Raw genomic sequence first — 17,513 nt, forward strand, 5'->3', positions numbered from 1 at the left:
AAACGCACTTGGGTTTAAAAGGTTGTGGGGTCCTTACGGAATGCGGTGCTGTTGGCTTCTCGTCGTGTAAAGAAGTCTTTTTTAAGCGGTTGATGAAACAAGTATCTGGGGGGGCCAGTACAGCGACGGCGGTGGCGTTGGTCAACTTTCAATAGACATCCTTATCCCTTTAATCTGATCTAAATCTAAGTCTAAGCTCCCCCTCTATTATATATTTATCCCTTTAAGATTAGCGACCGCTACTACTTCCTGTTGGACGTCGATCGCCAAGTCAGAGATGCTTTTGCTGCATCCTCTACAGTGTTCCAATTCGGAGTTTCTACGCAGCAAAATTCAAACGGTAGCACTGTTGGAGTTATAACTTAAAAACTTGGGTTTGTAGAGGAAAAGAGGAAAAGTTTAGTCCCACATAGGAAATGGAATAGGAAGGAAGAGTCTTTATAAGCCTTCCCTTTCTCTCCTATGCCTAGAAGAAAACAAAAGGTTATGCTCCACACCACACACGCGCGCGCCGGCCGGGCCGGGCTCGGGTCGGGTCGGGTGGCGCGCGCACACGACCTGCGGACACGAATGCAGCCCCGGATTAGGCCCTTAATATGCTAACTTTTTTATTTTTATTTTTACTAATTGGAACTGTTTAAAACGTGATTAACATTTTTAAAATGTTTAACGGCCAGAATTAATTGGAGAGATTTATGAACTTTAAAACTGAATTAAAACGTAAATGAAACGGTAATATTCATGAGAATTAAAACAGAATCAAAACGGAAAAAAGGTTTTTATGAGGATTTAATTCGGTATTGAAAAACGTTCATTCTCAACCTCTATATAAACAGCAAGCTGCGAGGGTAGAAAACACAGTGTGAAAAACACAAAATTCTCCTCTTCCTTTGTTATATTTTTGTTGGTTCCCTGAAAGTCACGAAGAATTCACAAAGCCTTCTTGAAGCTCGTGCCGGCGAGAAGGAGGTCGCCTGACCGAGGGTCGTTGTATCTCCGGGGACTTTTGCCGCGTAGCCCTGTACGAGAGGGGGCAATTAGTTTCTTGGGACAGTGCTTGCACGCCTCGACCATCAGGCTATATTCTAAACTCAGTTTAATTTTATATCTATTTTCAATCATTATCTATTTCTGTTAAAACTGCATTTTGTGCTAATTACACTCTAAACAGATTATATTCCTAACAATCCAAGAAACTAATTAGTGCTGTTTAGAATAGTATCATGATTAGCATTCTGATTTTCATGTTAATGATGTCTGCAATACTTAAAAACGAAATGTTACACTGCATGATTATTCTGTTGAATGAATGCTTTATATATTTCTGTTGCATTATAATAACAAAACTATTCATTCATCATCAGATTATGGCTACAAGTGAAATTATGTCTGCTAAACCAGAGAAGTTTGATGGGAACAATTTCCGTCGTTGGCAAAACCAAATGAGATTTTGGTTAACAACCCTACATCTAATAACAGCCATAGAACCAGATAACCCATCTTCATCTAGACCAGTTACTAGGCAATCTTCCTCATCTTCCTCCACAGATTCCATTCCTATCCCAAGAACACCTCAAGAAATAGAGTATCATTGTCTACACAGAATCTTAGGAGCTTTATCTGATAGGTTATATGATATATATTATACTATCACTAATGCTAAAGTTCTGTGGGAAACCCTAGAGAAAAAGTATGGTTTAGATGATATGGGAATTAAAAGATTTAAAGCTTCTGATTTTAACAAATTTAAAATGGTAGATTCTAAACCAATGAATGAGCAAATTCATGAATTTGAACATATAGTTCACCAATTAAAAGTGAATGGATCCATCTTAGATGAAACGTTTCAGATAGCCTGTCTTATAGACAAACTTCCCGAGTCCTGGTCAGATTTTGCCAAAAACCTTAACCATACCCAAGGAGATCTTACCCTAGAGCAAGTATTGAATTCTATTAGAATTGAAGAGCAACATAGACTCAGGGAGAAAAATGTGACAAAATCTGAACCCAAAGAACCCAAAGTAAACAATGTTGAATCCAAACCCTTTCCCCAACACAAGAAACGTCCCTTCCACCAAAATCAAAATAAAACATTTAAGAAGAAACCCTATCATCAAAATAAGAACCATGTTCACTTTCAAAAGAAGGAAGGAGCTGAACGTCGAGCCTGCTTCGTTTGTGGAAGAACCAACCATCTTGCTAAGGACTGCTTTTTCAAGAAAACTGAACCACCCAAGCCTAGGAAGGGAGGACCTCCACCTAATAAGTCACAAGTAAACATGGTGACTTCCAGTCCAGCTGAGGCTGCTTTCAGGTCTGTTCTCTTCACTCCTGAAGTAAACATGACCTTTCAAGCAAATGATTGGTGGATTGACACTGGAGCTAATATTCACGTTTGCTCTAATCAATCTTTGTTTTCCACCTATCAGGTCTCAAGTAGAGGAACTGTGACAATGGGAAATAATAATGTGGCTCCTGTATCCGGAATAGGTCGGATCAACCTAAAGCTGACTTCTGATAAGACTTTGATCCTGCAGGATGTCCATCATGTACCAGACATTAGGAGAAATTTAATTAGCGGATCTTTATTAGTGCAACAAGGCTACAAACTTGTTTTTGAATCAAATAAAGTTGTAATAACTAAGGGTTTGAACTTCATTGGAAAAGGTTTCTTATGTGATGGTCTTTTTAAATTGAATGTTAAGAATTCTACTCTTGCATCTCCAATAGCTTTGAATATTGAACCTTCCATCACTTGGCATCAAAGATTAGGACATGTGAATTATAATTCAATTAAAAGATTGATGCATCTCAATATAATTCCAAAGCTTAATATAAAAGATGATGAAAAATGTGAAATATGTGTAGAAGCCAAACTTCCTAAGAAACCATTTAAAACTATTGATAGAGATTCTGAGATATTAGAACTCATCCATAGTGATGTTTGTGATTCAGGAAGAACAACTAGAGGGGGTAACAAATATTTTGTAACTTTTATAGACGATTGCTCTAAATATTGTTACCTCTACTTAATTAAGACTAAAGATGAAGTCATAAACAAATTTAAAATATATAAAGCAGAAGTTGAAAATCAGTTGGATAGGAAAATTAAAATACTAAGATCAGATAGAGGTGGTGAGTACACTTCTAATGAATTAAAACAATTCTGTGAAGATAATGGAATTATTCATGAAATAACTGCTCCATATACACCTCAATCTAATGGAGTAGCTGAGAGAAAGAATAGAACACTAATGGACATGGTAAACTCAATGTTAATTAATTCTGGTGTGCCAGAAAATTTATGGGGAGAAGCTCTCATGACTGCATGTCATATACTAAATAGAATTCCATTCAAGAAATCTGATAAAACCCCTTACACAATTTGGAAGAATAGAAACCCTAATTTAGATCACCTAAAAGTGTGGGGGTGCTTAGCAAAAGTCAAAATACCTGAGAATAAAAGAAAGAAGATTGGCCCTAAAACTGTAGATGGAATTTTTATTGGCTATGCTTCTGATAGTAATGCAAATAGATTTTTAATAATCAACTCTGACATTAATGAGATAGCCAACAACACCATAATTGAAGCTAGGGATGCACATTACTTTGAAAATATTTTTCCTTACAAGACCAGAATAAACAACACAGGCCCTAGCTCTAATAATTCAGATCCTAGTTCTAATCAAGGTGAAACTAGTTCTAAACAAATTAGACCACTAGAAAGTCCAGAGGAGCCTAGGAGAAGTAAAAGAACTAGAATAGAAAAGGTCCATGAAGATTTCTATGCATTACTTGTAGAAGATTCTCCAGTTACATTTGAAGATGCAATGAAATCAGTAGATGCTCCATTTTGGAAGGAAGCTATAAATAATGAGATACAATCTATAGTTCAAAATCATACTTGGGAACTAACTGATCTTCCTTCAGGATGTAAAACCATAGGATGTAAATGGGTGTTTAAGAAGAAACTTAGACCTGATGGAACAATAGATAAATATAAAGCCAGATTAGTAGCTAAAGGATATACCCAAAAGTCTGGTATTGATTATTTTGATGTCTATTCTCCAGTAGCTAGGATTACTACCATTAGAGTCCTCATAGCTCTAGCATCCATTCACAAATTAATAATACATCAAATGGATGTTAAAACTGCATTTTTAAATGGAGACTTAGATGAAGAAATTTATATGGATCAACCTGAGGGATTTATAGCTTCTGGACAAGAAAAGAAAGTATGCAAGCTTATTAGATCACTATATGGTCTCAAACAAGCCCCAAAACAATGGCATATGAAATTTGATGAAATTATACTATCTTATGGATTTGTAATTAATCAAACAGATGAGTGTGTATACCATAAAATAGATAAAAACAACAAAATTGTGATATTATGCCTATATGTTGATGACATTCTTATTTTTGGTTCTGACATACAAATCATAAATGATATCAAACACTTTTTATCACAAAATTTTGACATGAAAGATTTAGGTCAAGCTGACCTAATTCTTAATACTAAAATCATGAAAAATGAGAATGGATATGTGCTATCACAATCACATTACATAGAAAAAATCCTCAAGAATTTTTATGATCCAAACTGTCAACCTGTTTCCACTCCATATGATCCTAATGTACATCTAAAGAAAAATACAGGTCATCCTCAATTACAAAGAGAATATGCACAAATAATTGGATCATTAGGATTCCTAACAAACTACACCAGACCTGACATTGCTTATGCAGTAAATAGACTTAGTAGATATACATCAAATCCTGATAAGAGTCACTGGGATGCTTTAGAAAGAATTTTGAGATACCTAAAAGGAACTATAAATTATGGTTTACACTATAAAGGTTATCCATCTGTACTAGAAGGTTATTCAGATGCAAATTGGATTAGTGACTCAGTAGATGTAAAATCCACCACAGGATTTGTGTTCCTTTTAGGAGGAGGAGCTGTGTCCTGGAAATCTACTAAACAAACTGTAATGGCTAGAAGTACAATGGAATCAGAAATGATAGCTCTTGATACTACTAGTATAGAAGCTGAATGGTTGAAAGATTTACTAACTGAAATTCCACTAATGCAAAAACCATTACCAGCCATTTCTATTCATTGTGATTGCAGGTCAGCGATTGACAAATGCCATCAAGAGAATGCAAATGTGAAGATGAATCGACACTTGAAAGTGCGACATAAATCCTTGAGATATAAGATGAAAAACCATATAATAGCCTTAGATTTTGTAAGATCAGAGAAAAATCTTGCAGATCACTTAACTAAAGGCTTATCTAGGGCAGTGGTCCTAGAATCATCGAGGGGGATGGGGTTAAGCCCATAAGAAAAATCACTGCAGTGGCAACCCAACCTCGCAGAGGTTCAATGGGTAGAAACAAACTGAATGAGTGATTAATTGTGAGGAGCACTGAATTCATTTGCTCCCATCCCTAGGGTGATCAGTGCTCATAAAAAGCAAGTGAAAGGTTGAGTCTAACTCTTAATGAATCCAAGACCCATGAGGCAGGATGCTTACTTGCTCGCATCCTTATTAGGATTCACCTATATGTGTGTAGTTGTGAGGCCGCGACTATGGGATCAGGGCTGCTCCCTAGTAACACACATGAAAGATACCTGCGCAAGGCCGATAATAGCGCAACCCGTTTAGAATTCTTCAAAACTGTACTATGTGTGCTTTCTGTAGAAATCCGATAAATGAGACTGGTTCAAGGCGAAGTCCACCAAGCTCTCACGGATCTATACAACTGTCACTAAGTGAAGGTTCAAACCGAAAGGTACCTCCACCTATTACATAGTATAAGGGAACCAGCAATTTTATTTATTTTTAAGTTTTTATTTTATTCTTATTTCTGAGCTATTTCAAGTTTTAAGTTATGTGGGGGATTGTTGGAGTTATAGTTATGTGGGGGATTGTTGGAATTATATAATAAAAGATAACTTAAAACTTGACTTTGTAGAGGAAAAGAGGGAAAGTTTAGTCCCACATAGGAAATGGAATAGGAAGGAAGAGTCTTTATAAGCCTTCCCTTTCTCTCCTATGCCTAGAAGAAAACAAAAGGTTATGCTCCACACCACACACGCGCGCGCCGGCCGGGCCGGGCTCGGGCTCGGGTTCGGGTCGGGTCGGGTGGCGCGCGCACACGACCTGCGGACACGAATGCAGCCCCGGATTAATGGGCCCTTAATATGCTAACATTTTTATTTTTTATTTTTATTTTTACTAATTGGAACTGTTTAAAACGTGATTAACATTTTTAAAATGTTTAACGGCCAGAATTAATTGGAGAGATTTATGAACTTTAAAACTGAATTAAAACGTAAATGAAACGGTAATATTCATGAGAATTAAAACAGAATCAAAACGAAAAAAAGGTTTTTATGAGGATTTAATTCGGTATTGAAAAACGTTTATTCTCAACCTCTATATAAACAGCAAGCTGCGAGGGTAGAAAACACAGTGTGAAAAACACAACATATTCTCTCTTCTTCTCTGTTATTTCTCTTCATATTACTATTGTTACATTTTTGGTTCCCTGAAAGTCACGAAGAATTCACAAAGCCTTCTTGAAGCTCGTGCCGGCGAGAAGGAGGTCGCCTGACCGAGGGTCGTTGTATCTCCGGGGACTTTTGCCGCGTAGCCCTGTACGAGAGGGGGCAATTAGTTTCTTGGGACAGTGCTTGCACGCCTCGACCATCAGGCTATATTCAAAACTCAGTTTAATTTTATATCTATTTTCAATCATTATCTAATTCTGTTAAAACTGCATTTTGTGCTAATTACACTCTAAACAGATTATATTCCCAACAAGCACTTGAGAAATTTCCATTTTCAAGAATAAAAGTAGTTTAATATTTATTTAGAGGAAACTAGTGAGTTGCATGCGGCGCGAATGGCTTTGTCACTTTATTAGAAGGAGAAGATAATTAGGGTCCAAGTCCAATCTTTCACGAACTGGGACCCGCCCGACCGACGGACGTAGTCACCGCAGGCAAACCGGGACCCAACTATTATTCCGCGTTCATAGGGCTCCATACTTCCACAACATATATAAGACGGTCCAAAAGATATCACTGAACTTTGTTTGTATGTTTGTTTGTTTATCCGTTTTTTCGAAAAGTAATTTGTGTATATCTATATATCCGCCTCTGACAACAATTTAATAAGTTAAAAAGTCGGTACAAGGAAGACGTGTTGGTTATAGTTCTAGAATTCGGATAAGCTTCTGTCTCTCCTCTCCTTTTTTGGTATTTTCGCTTTTTATTCTTGTCTATTTTATTCTTGCTTGTGCTCTCCTTGGGTATTATCGTTATCCATCGGTGGCCGCCGCGGGCTGGAATTCAAATACCACATCAAAATGCTTCTTTCCTTCCTTTTTCTTCACACGCCTACCACTTTCCTGCATCCTTTTCGCCCAACACCCCTTCTCCCTGTATATATATATATCCCGCTTCCTCTATTTCTTTCTCCTCAACTCAAAAATTTCTGATTTCTTTCCCTTCGATAGAAATAAAATAAAAATCCCAGTTTTTTTATTTATCTATCGCTAGATCGATCACGATCGCCAGATCTTTCCTCTTAAATAGTCGTGTGATCGCGCCATCGTAATACGGTGGAGTCGCAGTGGAATTAAGTTGAAAATGGCGACTCCCGATATATCGGCCACCGCTGCTACTAGCTCTCCTAACTCCTCCCTACAATTCCTCCACCCTCTCCCGCCCTCGGCGCTGTTGTGCGGACGCTCCGCCTATCGCCGCTTCGAGCGTACCTCAGGCCCAGAGCTTCTGGTCTCTGACCCGGGTGGGATTTCCGGGCTGGGCCGACGATTTAAGCCCAGCCCTCCAAGCTTCGGATCACGTTCCGCTTCATCCTCCGTAGCCTCTTCCGACCCAAGACCATTCCAAACCGCCGCGGAAGCTGGAAACAACGCTTTCGAGAATCCCTCGCGCCCACAGTCGCATCGTGGCCTCCTGCGACGGGAAGAGCTGGCTGCGGGCGGCAGCGAGGCTCCTATCGCTGCATCTAGCGCACGACGGGAGTCTGGCCCGAGGGAGGAGCTCAAACAGGTGTGAAGCCCAACGGCGCGGCAACACGCTAAGTGGCCACACGGAGCGAGGCCAGCCTGTTCCGAGGTCGTCTCGATGGGCCAAGTCAAGAGGATGTTGATTCCAAGATTCTGATGCAGATGCATGTGTCAAATGCGGATAGTGCCGTTCACCCTCGGCCTGGACGAGCCACCTCGTCCGGATAACCAGCCTCGAGTACGCCTCGTCGTCACTCGAGCCTTCACTCCCTTCAGAAAGCCTTCCCAACGACCCGGTTGAAAAAGTGGAGGATCAACCGTCCTCACGCGATCATCAGATCCTGAGTGCTGGTCTTAAGCCAAGGAGCTCCTAACGGGGTCGGAGGAGGATCGCGGTGAGGAATTCGGCAGCCGCAGGCGATGTGGCTCTCGGCGATCTGGAAGCTGTATCGGAGCTGGACGGACCTGCCCACATGCTAATTGGATCCGATGATTTCCTCCGGTCTCAAGAAGCCAGCTCGCATCAAAGGGTCTCGGGTCGGAGATTTACGTGCTTTCAGTCGAGACTCTGTTTGAGGTCGAATTATTCCAAGGTAAACCTAAAGCAGCAGGGTGCCCGGATCCTCGGATGGTAGAAGCGTCAACGGGAGGGCAGGTCAGGAAGCAGCGTGGGCTCCTCCGCAGCCGCAGCCCGGGGACGGAACGAAGGTGCAGGGCGCCGATGGCTACGGAAGACTACACCTGCTGCGGCGTTCCAGCGGGTGGAAGCGGCGTGAGAAGTTCTTTTTCGGGTCGGCGCTGATGACTGCGGTGATGGGGGTTGAAGCGTAATGGGAACGGGCGGTGGGATTGATTTCAGCTGCCGGGCCGTCGATTTCTTGAGGCAAATGTTCATGGACCCGCCCTATTTTCCGAGCATGGATGCGGCCAAGACGTTTCTGGGAGAGATGTGGCGGTGCCAGACTCGGACGTCGTCGTCGTTCAATGGATTGGATAACAGCAGATGCGGGGTGAGACCGTAGGTCGACGTTACTTTGTCGCATGAGGAAGGCTCGTACGCACGCGTAGCGCGCTGAATTTTGGACTGGGGGCTCTTGCACAAGTTTTTTTATACTGATTATATTTCCTTGATTGTTTACCTTCTTACATAGATTTGTTGTGCACGCTGCTTTGTACTTAGGAGTATGTCTTCTTATACATAAATAAATAATAACCATGAAAGTAGCTTTGGTTCTTGCATCGGCTCGAATGTTTAGTATGGGCAAACCACCTTGTACAGATGCTTGCTACTTCGACGGAGTCCGCAGCGCCCTTTTTGATGCGGAGGCAATCGCCGATACTTTTATGGGAGAAATCGGATCGTGCGAAGCTCGGGCGATCCAAGAAAAGAGGATAATTTCTGGTCAGATTTCGACGTGCAACTTCAACGGACTATAACTTTTGATTTCCTTCGTAGAATCGCTATTATTACATTTTTTCAGAAAGTTCGGGAAGTGTTCTACAAGTTGAACGGCTTTGCTGTTCTAATCGAGTTTCGAGGTGGAAGGAAGTCTCTCCAGGCTTGTACCGCGCGTGGAAGAGCTTTGGCCCAATTTATTTTTTAACATCTTTTCAAAGTCTAATTGCTTTTAGAAAGGCTATTTTAGTACTTTTGTTTTGTTTTATATAAGGAAATACTAAGTCTTTAGCTTGGTTGTTATTGTTTCAGAAGTTTTCCATTTCTAGGGCTTTTAGGGTTTATGTCGTTTCGCTCGCACGAGAATGATTAGTTCTCTCTTTTGATTACGCTTCTGTTACATCACTTTTGGGCTTGTTTTTCATTGGTTCTCTTAAAATCCCTAACAATTAGACCAGAACTCTGAAGTAGTAGTGCTAGTTGAGGGTCATATTTATTTTTATATTCTAATGTGTCTTCACGGGTAGACGGTCCTTTTTATGGGTTAAAACATGGACTTGAGCAGCAGTGTCAAACTGTCAATATTTAGACAACCCGAGATTGCTCTAATAGTATCTTAAGAGTCCCTAAATATTACATCAAGAATCTGAAGTTTTGATTAGTACCGAGAGATATATTTTTTGCACTGTAGCACAATGGCTAAGAACGCAGAGGATCGTCATCAAGACCGAGCATTGATATTATCGTTTCGATCTAGAATTCCTTAAAACATGGACGTCACGTCAGTGGTTCTCCTCCAGGAACTTGCTGTGTTCGAACAGAATCTAAATCTCTAGACTTTTCTACGCTACAAAATTGACGTGCGACGTAAAGAAAACACGTGTGCCATAGGGAGTCGTGGTGCTACCTAGTTTGAATTGTAAGCATTTCAAAATTAATGAACGGTCATGATTTAACACAGGTGACACTTAAGTTTGAAAGGGGAGATGAGAGAGACACGCAATCATTTCTTTAGTTTTTGATGGGCACACGTTTGCTGATGTATGAACAAATAAAAGAGGCAACAGCGTTCAAGTTTGGACTTCAGGATCGTGCATATAACGGTGACATGGGTTTACTTGGCCTAACATCAACAAAGCTACGTATGATGGGGCTCTGTATAATAGGCGGTTATTGTCCTCAACGCAGGTAAAAACAAGAGTTGTTCTATATGGACCTCAAATCAAGGACCCAATGGGGGACATGTGAGGGGTCAACCTCTGTGTGCATGATCTACTGTAAATAGTAGATCATGATCATGCACCAACCCAGGGGTTGACACCTCACCTGTCTCCTATTGGGTCCCATGATTTGTGATCTCCAAGGAATTTTTCTAAAAACAAATGTATACCCCCATAAATGCAACTTGGATCAGGATAGTTAATATTTGACTCACGTGGACGTAACTGAAATTTTCAGCCCCCTATCAGGGGAATGATAATGCGCGTTTTTTTTGGGGGGGGGGCATGAAGGAAAGATTTTCACTATTAAACGTGATTGTTAGGTACAAGCACCAACAAAACTCAAAACAGAACTCAACAAAACTCCATCACACTAACTATATAAGTATGACCAAAAACCAAAAACAGAACTTAAAATACTCAAATACCACTTACTCTATCTACACTACTAACAAACAGGGGACAAAGGCAAAACTTTGATCACCATGCTATGTTTGAGGGAGGATCAGACAATTTATCCACCCTACAAATTTGAACTTTAAGGGTAAAAAAAGTTGATTCAGTGGGCCTTATATCTGTACATCATCGAGTAGATACGAACATGCATCTTGGGCCAGGAATAATGGTGATATTTCAGCCACATGGGTTTCGATGAAGCCGACAGCAAGCTTTTGAAGGCCTTAATATTTGGAAAGACAAGAGCCGCGCCCAAAGATCGGGGTGGTGTTCTTAACATGGCCTACAGAGCATTTCGGGCTTCGATAGATGAGGAATACGCTTATCTGGGCCATTACGCGTATAGAGAAGGGTCAGCCCAAGTTATGATATGTCAGCGATGGGCCTCTGCAAATATGTCAAGGAATCAGTGGCTGCTCCCCTTACGTATATTCACCAGGCACCCCGCTTCCCTAAATCCAAAATGTTGGAAAAGCCATTGTCGCTTTTTATATGAACATATTTATTTGCTTTTTTTATATGAATAGATTTATCCACCATTAAATCAATAAAAAGTACAATAAACTCCCATCAACATCTAAAACGTTTTGAGCATATAGACAAACAGACTTATGTTGAATTTGGCAGCCACTCAAAAACTATGTCAGGATTAATTATGACTCAATTTCATCCTAACCAAAGCCATGATTAAATCATTGGAAGTGGTGGTCGGGCTTTGAAATACTTTTATGGTTTTTTGGTCTAAGAAAAACTTAGTAAATACCGGTCTATTAATTTTTGTCAAACAAAAGAGCAGTCAACATGGGCCAAGATTAACACTTTGTCCGATTTTGAGTGGTTGTCAAACACAATTTTAGATTCTTACAGATGGCCTCCTATATGTTCTCATTTCTGCAGCTTTTACAAAAAGAGTGGCACTACAGGCACACCTTGTGCCACACCCCTTGTGCCACACCCTCAGCCACACTCCCCGATCTCTGCTACAGTAACCGGGCCCACATGAGATTTATTTTTATAAATCTCATGTGGGCCCGGTTACTGTAGCAGAGAGAGGGGAGTGTGGCTGAGGGTGTGGCACAAGATGTGCCTGTATCATTTTTGTTACAAGAAATTGTGTGTCTAGACACGAAGATGTTTTACGAACTTCTTACTAATGAAAGACTGAGGTAATTTATACCCACTGTTGTTCTTAGTGGCGTAGCTAGGAATTTTTTTTGCCCTGGGCAAAAAATCGATGGGCTACGTCACTGTCAGACTGCCTCCATCACCAGCGTCCTCTTTGGTTTCCACGTGAAGGTGAGCAACATGAGGACGGTGATCCAGGTTACCACCGTGGCCGGAACAGCGACGGAGAGGGCGGCGCCCATGGAGAGGAGGCCGAAGACGCCGCCGTAGAGGACGGAGGCGTAGAGGGCCGGCCAACCGGCGGAGAAGTAGGAGCTGGGGCGTAGAGGGCCGGCCACTTTCTTGCTCTGGGCAGCAGCCTAGAGCAAGAGTACCCTGGCTACGCCCCTTTGTTCTCCAGAACAATACCATGAAAACAATGTATGTATGATGAGGTACACGCGCGTGTGTGAGAGCGAGTAGGGTTCAAACAAGATCGCTTGCCCTGTATCGATCCCTCCCTGCTGTCTGAAGGAATATGTCTCGTCTACCTCTCTTAAATGATCGTCTAGTGACATTATGAGAGTGTATAACGAACTTGTCGAAAGACCCAAACTGGAGAATAGTACACACAAAGTTTGATAAACTGATAAGGCACTTAAAAATCCCAACAAAAAGTGGTTCGTGATCGATGATATCATAATCTTAATTTTATAATGCCCAGCCATGTCTAAATTACAACAAAGTGTTTTTTTTTTTTTTTTTTTTTAAATCGCCATATTCTCAAAGGATAGTACATGCAAATATGAATGCTTTAGGAGCTAGTCGTCTGATAAGGATGAGATGCATCTCCTGGTCAAACACCAATAAAGAATCAGCGGATCATTGTTACTTTGGGTTAATGGAACATGCATATATGTAACGCAAATTGTTACTTTGCCTGAATTTCTGGAGAATTGTCCGTGATGATCGATGGACATATCCATGTGACTGAACCATAAAGATTAGACTCCAAAGTGATGTAGGACGCCCATAACGAGCAAATTGATGAAAAAATAGGACCTTCACCAGTCAAATGCGAATATGAACGAATTATTGATTGGCCACAAATAAACAACTATATCTCACAATCCGAAAGGCAGATTCTAACATATTATATATAAAATCGTCTATCTCGATGAGACAAAGTCAATCAGTTTGGCAGAATCCCACAATCCTATCAGTAACACTCATTTTGAGTCATATTAGATTAGGAAACAAATTCAATTTTAGTTAATGATTTGTTTCCTCTATTATAAATAGTCTTTTTAATGATAGAATTTGATATTTTCTATTTCTTTGTAATTCTAATCTTACTAAGAGTCTTGTTTGTTTTTCTATTTAAGAAGAGTCATATAACCCCAAAGGATAATAATCTTTTTATCAATAAAATTCCTCTTTAATAGTTTCTTCGTGGATTCGAAGCTCTTCGTGGATTCAATAACGTTCTTTGTGGATTTAGAGAACAACCATTGGTGGATTTCGAGGTTTTTTTTTTACTACTTCCGCGCTGTATCACAAAGTCTTTAATCTAAAAAATATAATTTTCTAACCTAAACCGGTTAAAAATAACATATTAAAGGTGCTCTTCACACCACTGGGTTTGGTTGGTCGACCCGACCAACCACGCCTAGTCGATTGCGTCGATTATAATTAGTATTGACAATCATATTTCTTTCTTATGATTTAATCAGCTCATAGGTAATATATAACATGATAAAGGAGATTATGGTATTCTGGTAAGTTATTTGATCAAACGAACAGAGTGAAGGTGCATCAGGGATTTATAGGCTATATGGATACTCGTCACTGATCAGAAGTGTGCAACTAGTGGGCCGCAGACCTGCAAACTAAACATACGCATGGTCCATTAATGCAGCCTGCAGAAATAGACAACAAGAACATTCTGTATGCTAGAATCTAAGGGCCCCTGAAGCCTAATTGAGTTATACTGTACTAGTTATCAAATCAGAAATAGCCTGACGTAACCAAGAGAGAAGAGAAAGAGGCCCCATCTTCGTTAATCCTCTTTGCTTTACAACTCCTGTACATGCTTAAGATGGCGTTTTCCGTGTCGTCCGTATCTGAGTCTCAATACGGACACCGGGCTGTTACGCATAACAAGTTGTGCCCATGCGCTCCGCTTTTATTAAAACTAAATTTTTTTTTTTTAAAAAAAAGGACGTTCGCTTTATTGTTTGATACATAAGGAATTCCCACAGGAGCCCAACACACAATAGTAGTTAATTAGTCTTAACATGTGGATGAGCATGTCACCTGCTTTACGCGTGGTGGTGGGAGGACCCAACAGATGGTAATGAAGGGACAAATGGGCCAACATCACCAGATTCTCCTCTCAGATTTCTGGTGGCCCATATCACACTCACCCGACGAGTTTCACGTTGCAAAAACTCTACTGATCAAAAGACTAGCTCTTCCTCCTCCTCCTCCTCCTTCTTCAGCCTTAATTACATGATCGCGATTCCATTAATAACGCCATATCACACTCACCCTGACGAGTTTCACGTTGCAAAAACACTACTAATTAAAAGACTCAATCTTCTTCTTCTTCTTCAGCCATAAGTACATGTTTGTGGTTCCATCCAAATTTAATACCAACCATATTTTTTTCCGGCTCGCATTCATTTACGCGATTCTATCTAAATTTAACACCAAGAATCTTTTTCTGTCTCGCATTCATTTACGTTTGTCCGATGGGGGAAGGTCAAGGTATCTAGTATCCGTTTACGACCGGGCTCGGCCCTGGGGTAAGCGCACCAAGCCCTGGGGCTGGGGCAACCCAGTGCCGGGAGGCAACCAATTTTTTTATATATAATGTAGGGTTATAATTTATAAACATAAAATCCCAAGCTTTAACATGTAGGGCAACCAAATTTTTTATAATGCAGGGTTATATAAATTATCGGTTTGAGCCTAATATAGAACGCTAAATGGTATTATATGTATTCATTTTTATAGTTATTGTTCGTACCAAATTTTTAATATAATGGGCAACCAAAATTGGATTGGGCTAGGGCAATCCAAACATCAGGTCCGGCCCGTTTACGATGCACTTAATGCATATTCGACTAACTATGGAACCTCGAAGTCCCATGATCAAAAGATTAATACCCACTTCGCGCATCATTAATATGATGCACTTAATGCATATTCGACTAACTATCGAATCTCGAAGTCCCATGATCCAAAGATTAATACCCTCTTCGTGCATCATTAATGCAGCACCCTTGACTGTACTAGTCTCCTTACTTATTGCTTAATCACTGGAGTTGCTAGTGTAGCATAGCCACACGGTTAAACGAGCTAGAACAAAAGTCGATATGATAAACAATTCCTAACCCATACTTATTTATAATTTCCAAGTGCGGGTGAATTTACAGTTTCAAGTCGGTGTTCGCAAATTAAGGCCGGCCGGCCAGCTAGCTAGCTACTCCAGCGTTCACGACCATCCACTTAACTGCAGCATTGGGCTCTGGTAACCAGATCCAAGAAAAAATGGGGAAATCATCACAAATGCTGCAGTGAAACCCCCAAAAAGATCTCTCTCTCTCTCCCCCCTATAAAAAAAGATTTTTGCAAATCACAGCTGGCTTGAAAAGCTTTGGAGTATCAACCCGGGCCCCCACTTCTATTCCCAAAGCAAATGCTAATCCCGCTGCACATTTCGCGCTAGAACCCACGCTATAGGCCAATTGACAGAGAGAAGCACAACAAACACAACTGCGCAGATCTGAACCCCTCAGTTTGATGAGATCAATTATAAGATCGCTTTGCACCAACTGAAACGCATCAACACCATAACAATAATAAATTCACGCTCTCCAAAAAAAGGACTCTTTTCTATTGGGCGTCCGTTCTCTGTGTACATGCACCTTATTATTATTATTAGAGATAGATAGATATAATAGATAATCTGGGTTTGTTAGGTAACAAATTAACAAGCATCGCTGCCATCGAGCGGGTAGCATGTATCCTCGCCCCCAGTATTCCACAGGAAATGCGCGTAGTTGGCCGCGTAATGACTGTTGCTGGGATCAGCAGCAATGGCCTCCAAGTATGCTTCCTCCGCTGCTTCCAAATCTTCCCTCGCCTGCCAAAGGAACATCGCATACCGACACAATGCCTCTGCGTCCCCCGGCTTCTTCTCCGATGCCCGCTTGAAAAAATACTCAGCTCTGCATCGTATCCATCAGTAACATATTAATTAGTCCGACCTGACTTGAAGAGGAACACTAGGAAGAGATCGAGCCTAATAGGTTGATTAGATCATTTACCTGTCGTGGTCATGAAGGACGAGGAAGAGGAACTGAGCGAAATTGGAGAGGAGCAAGACGTTATCGGGATCTTGAGACAGTGCCCTACGGTACATGAGCTCCGTCTCTGAGTAATCTGCATGATCCTCCGGCTCTAACCCCACCGTCACTGGAGAAACCAACTGCTGCAACGTACCAGAATCCATCAGAGTCTCGTCTCTCGAACTCGCCTGCATTTTCGTCGCCTCCTCAACAATCCTCCTCCATGCGTCCATCTCCTCTTCCTCCATCACCGATCCTGACTCTTCGACTCCCGTACTGGCGGAGATCCCATCGGCGGGAATTATTCTATGGACGTAAGAAGAGTGAGAACCATCGCCGTCAGTGGCTCCTGCGACCGGTTTAACCTTTCCGCCGCCGCTGCCGCCGCCGCCAACGGAGGCGGTCCTTCCGACAACGTTAAATGACTTGATCGATGGTGCGTCAAATCTAGAATTCTGATTCTCCGTCTGCTGGTGCTCGTGCTCAACCGCCGTGGGCGAACAGGGGGAAACCGCAGCGAAGGCCGAGTTGTGGCCAATGGAGTAGACGGTGAAGTTTGCAAGAAGCAGCATGACATAAACCATGAAGGTAGGAGTGCAAGAGAAAATCTGCTGGAAGAGCCACACGAAAGAGGCGTTCATCTCCCCTTGCACCCTCGCCAAGATCCCCTCCAAGTTCTCATAGAACAGGGCCTCCCTCATTTGGAGGGTGTAGCTGTGCAGCTCTCGGACTATAAACACCATCGAGGAGAAGGCCTTCTTGATGGAGCAGCAAGCCGATTCTCCGGCCTCTCTGACTCCTTCCTCCCACCTCTTCTTCTTCCGCTTTATAATCCTCAGCGACAGCGGCAGGTCCACGCGGTTTGCCTTCATCTCTAAACACGGCGGAACCATCTCGTGGTCGCCGTTGACCCATTTCGGCGGCTCGGGGCGGATC

The 17,513-nt window shown here is 41.5% G+C and overlaps 1 protein-coding gene across 1 annotated transcript; it reads right to left on the reverse strand.

Moving 5' to 3' along the window:
- On the reverse strand, positions 16,094-17,507 carry LOC109829766. Its single transcript, XM_020396799.1, has 2 exons — positions 16,557-17,507; positions 16,094-16,457 (listed from the first exon to the last, which is right to left on the reverse strand). The coding sequence occupies exons 1-2, from the start codon at positions 17,468-17,470 to the stop codon at positions 16,217-16,219; spliced, it is 1,155 nt and encodes a 384-aa protein (XP_020252388.1). The 5' UTR covers positions 17,471-17,507; the 3' UTR covers positions 16,094-16,216.

The sequence above is a fragment of the Asparagus officinalis genome, chromosome 2 (assembly GCF_001876935.1).
Source record: "Asparagus officinalis chromosome 2, Aspof.V1, whole genome shotgun sequence".
NCBI lineage: Eukaryota > Viridiplantae > Streptophyta > Magnoliopsida > Asparagales > Asparagaceae > Asparagus > Asparagus officinalis.

What these genes read in the sequence shown, in the direction of transcription:
- LOC109829766 (XM_020396799.1), bottom strand. Translation starts at nt 17,470, where the DNA reads ATGGTTCCGCCGTGTTTAGAGATGAAGGCAAACCGCGTGGACCTGCCG. An exon ending in GTCCTTCATGACCACGACAG is followed by an intron (nt 16,458 to 16,556) that starts GTAAATGATCTA and finishes GATACGATGCAG; the next exon opens with AGCTGAGTATTTTTTCAAGC.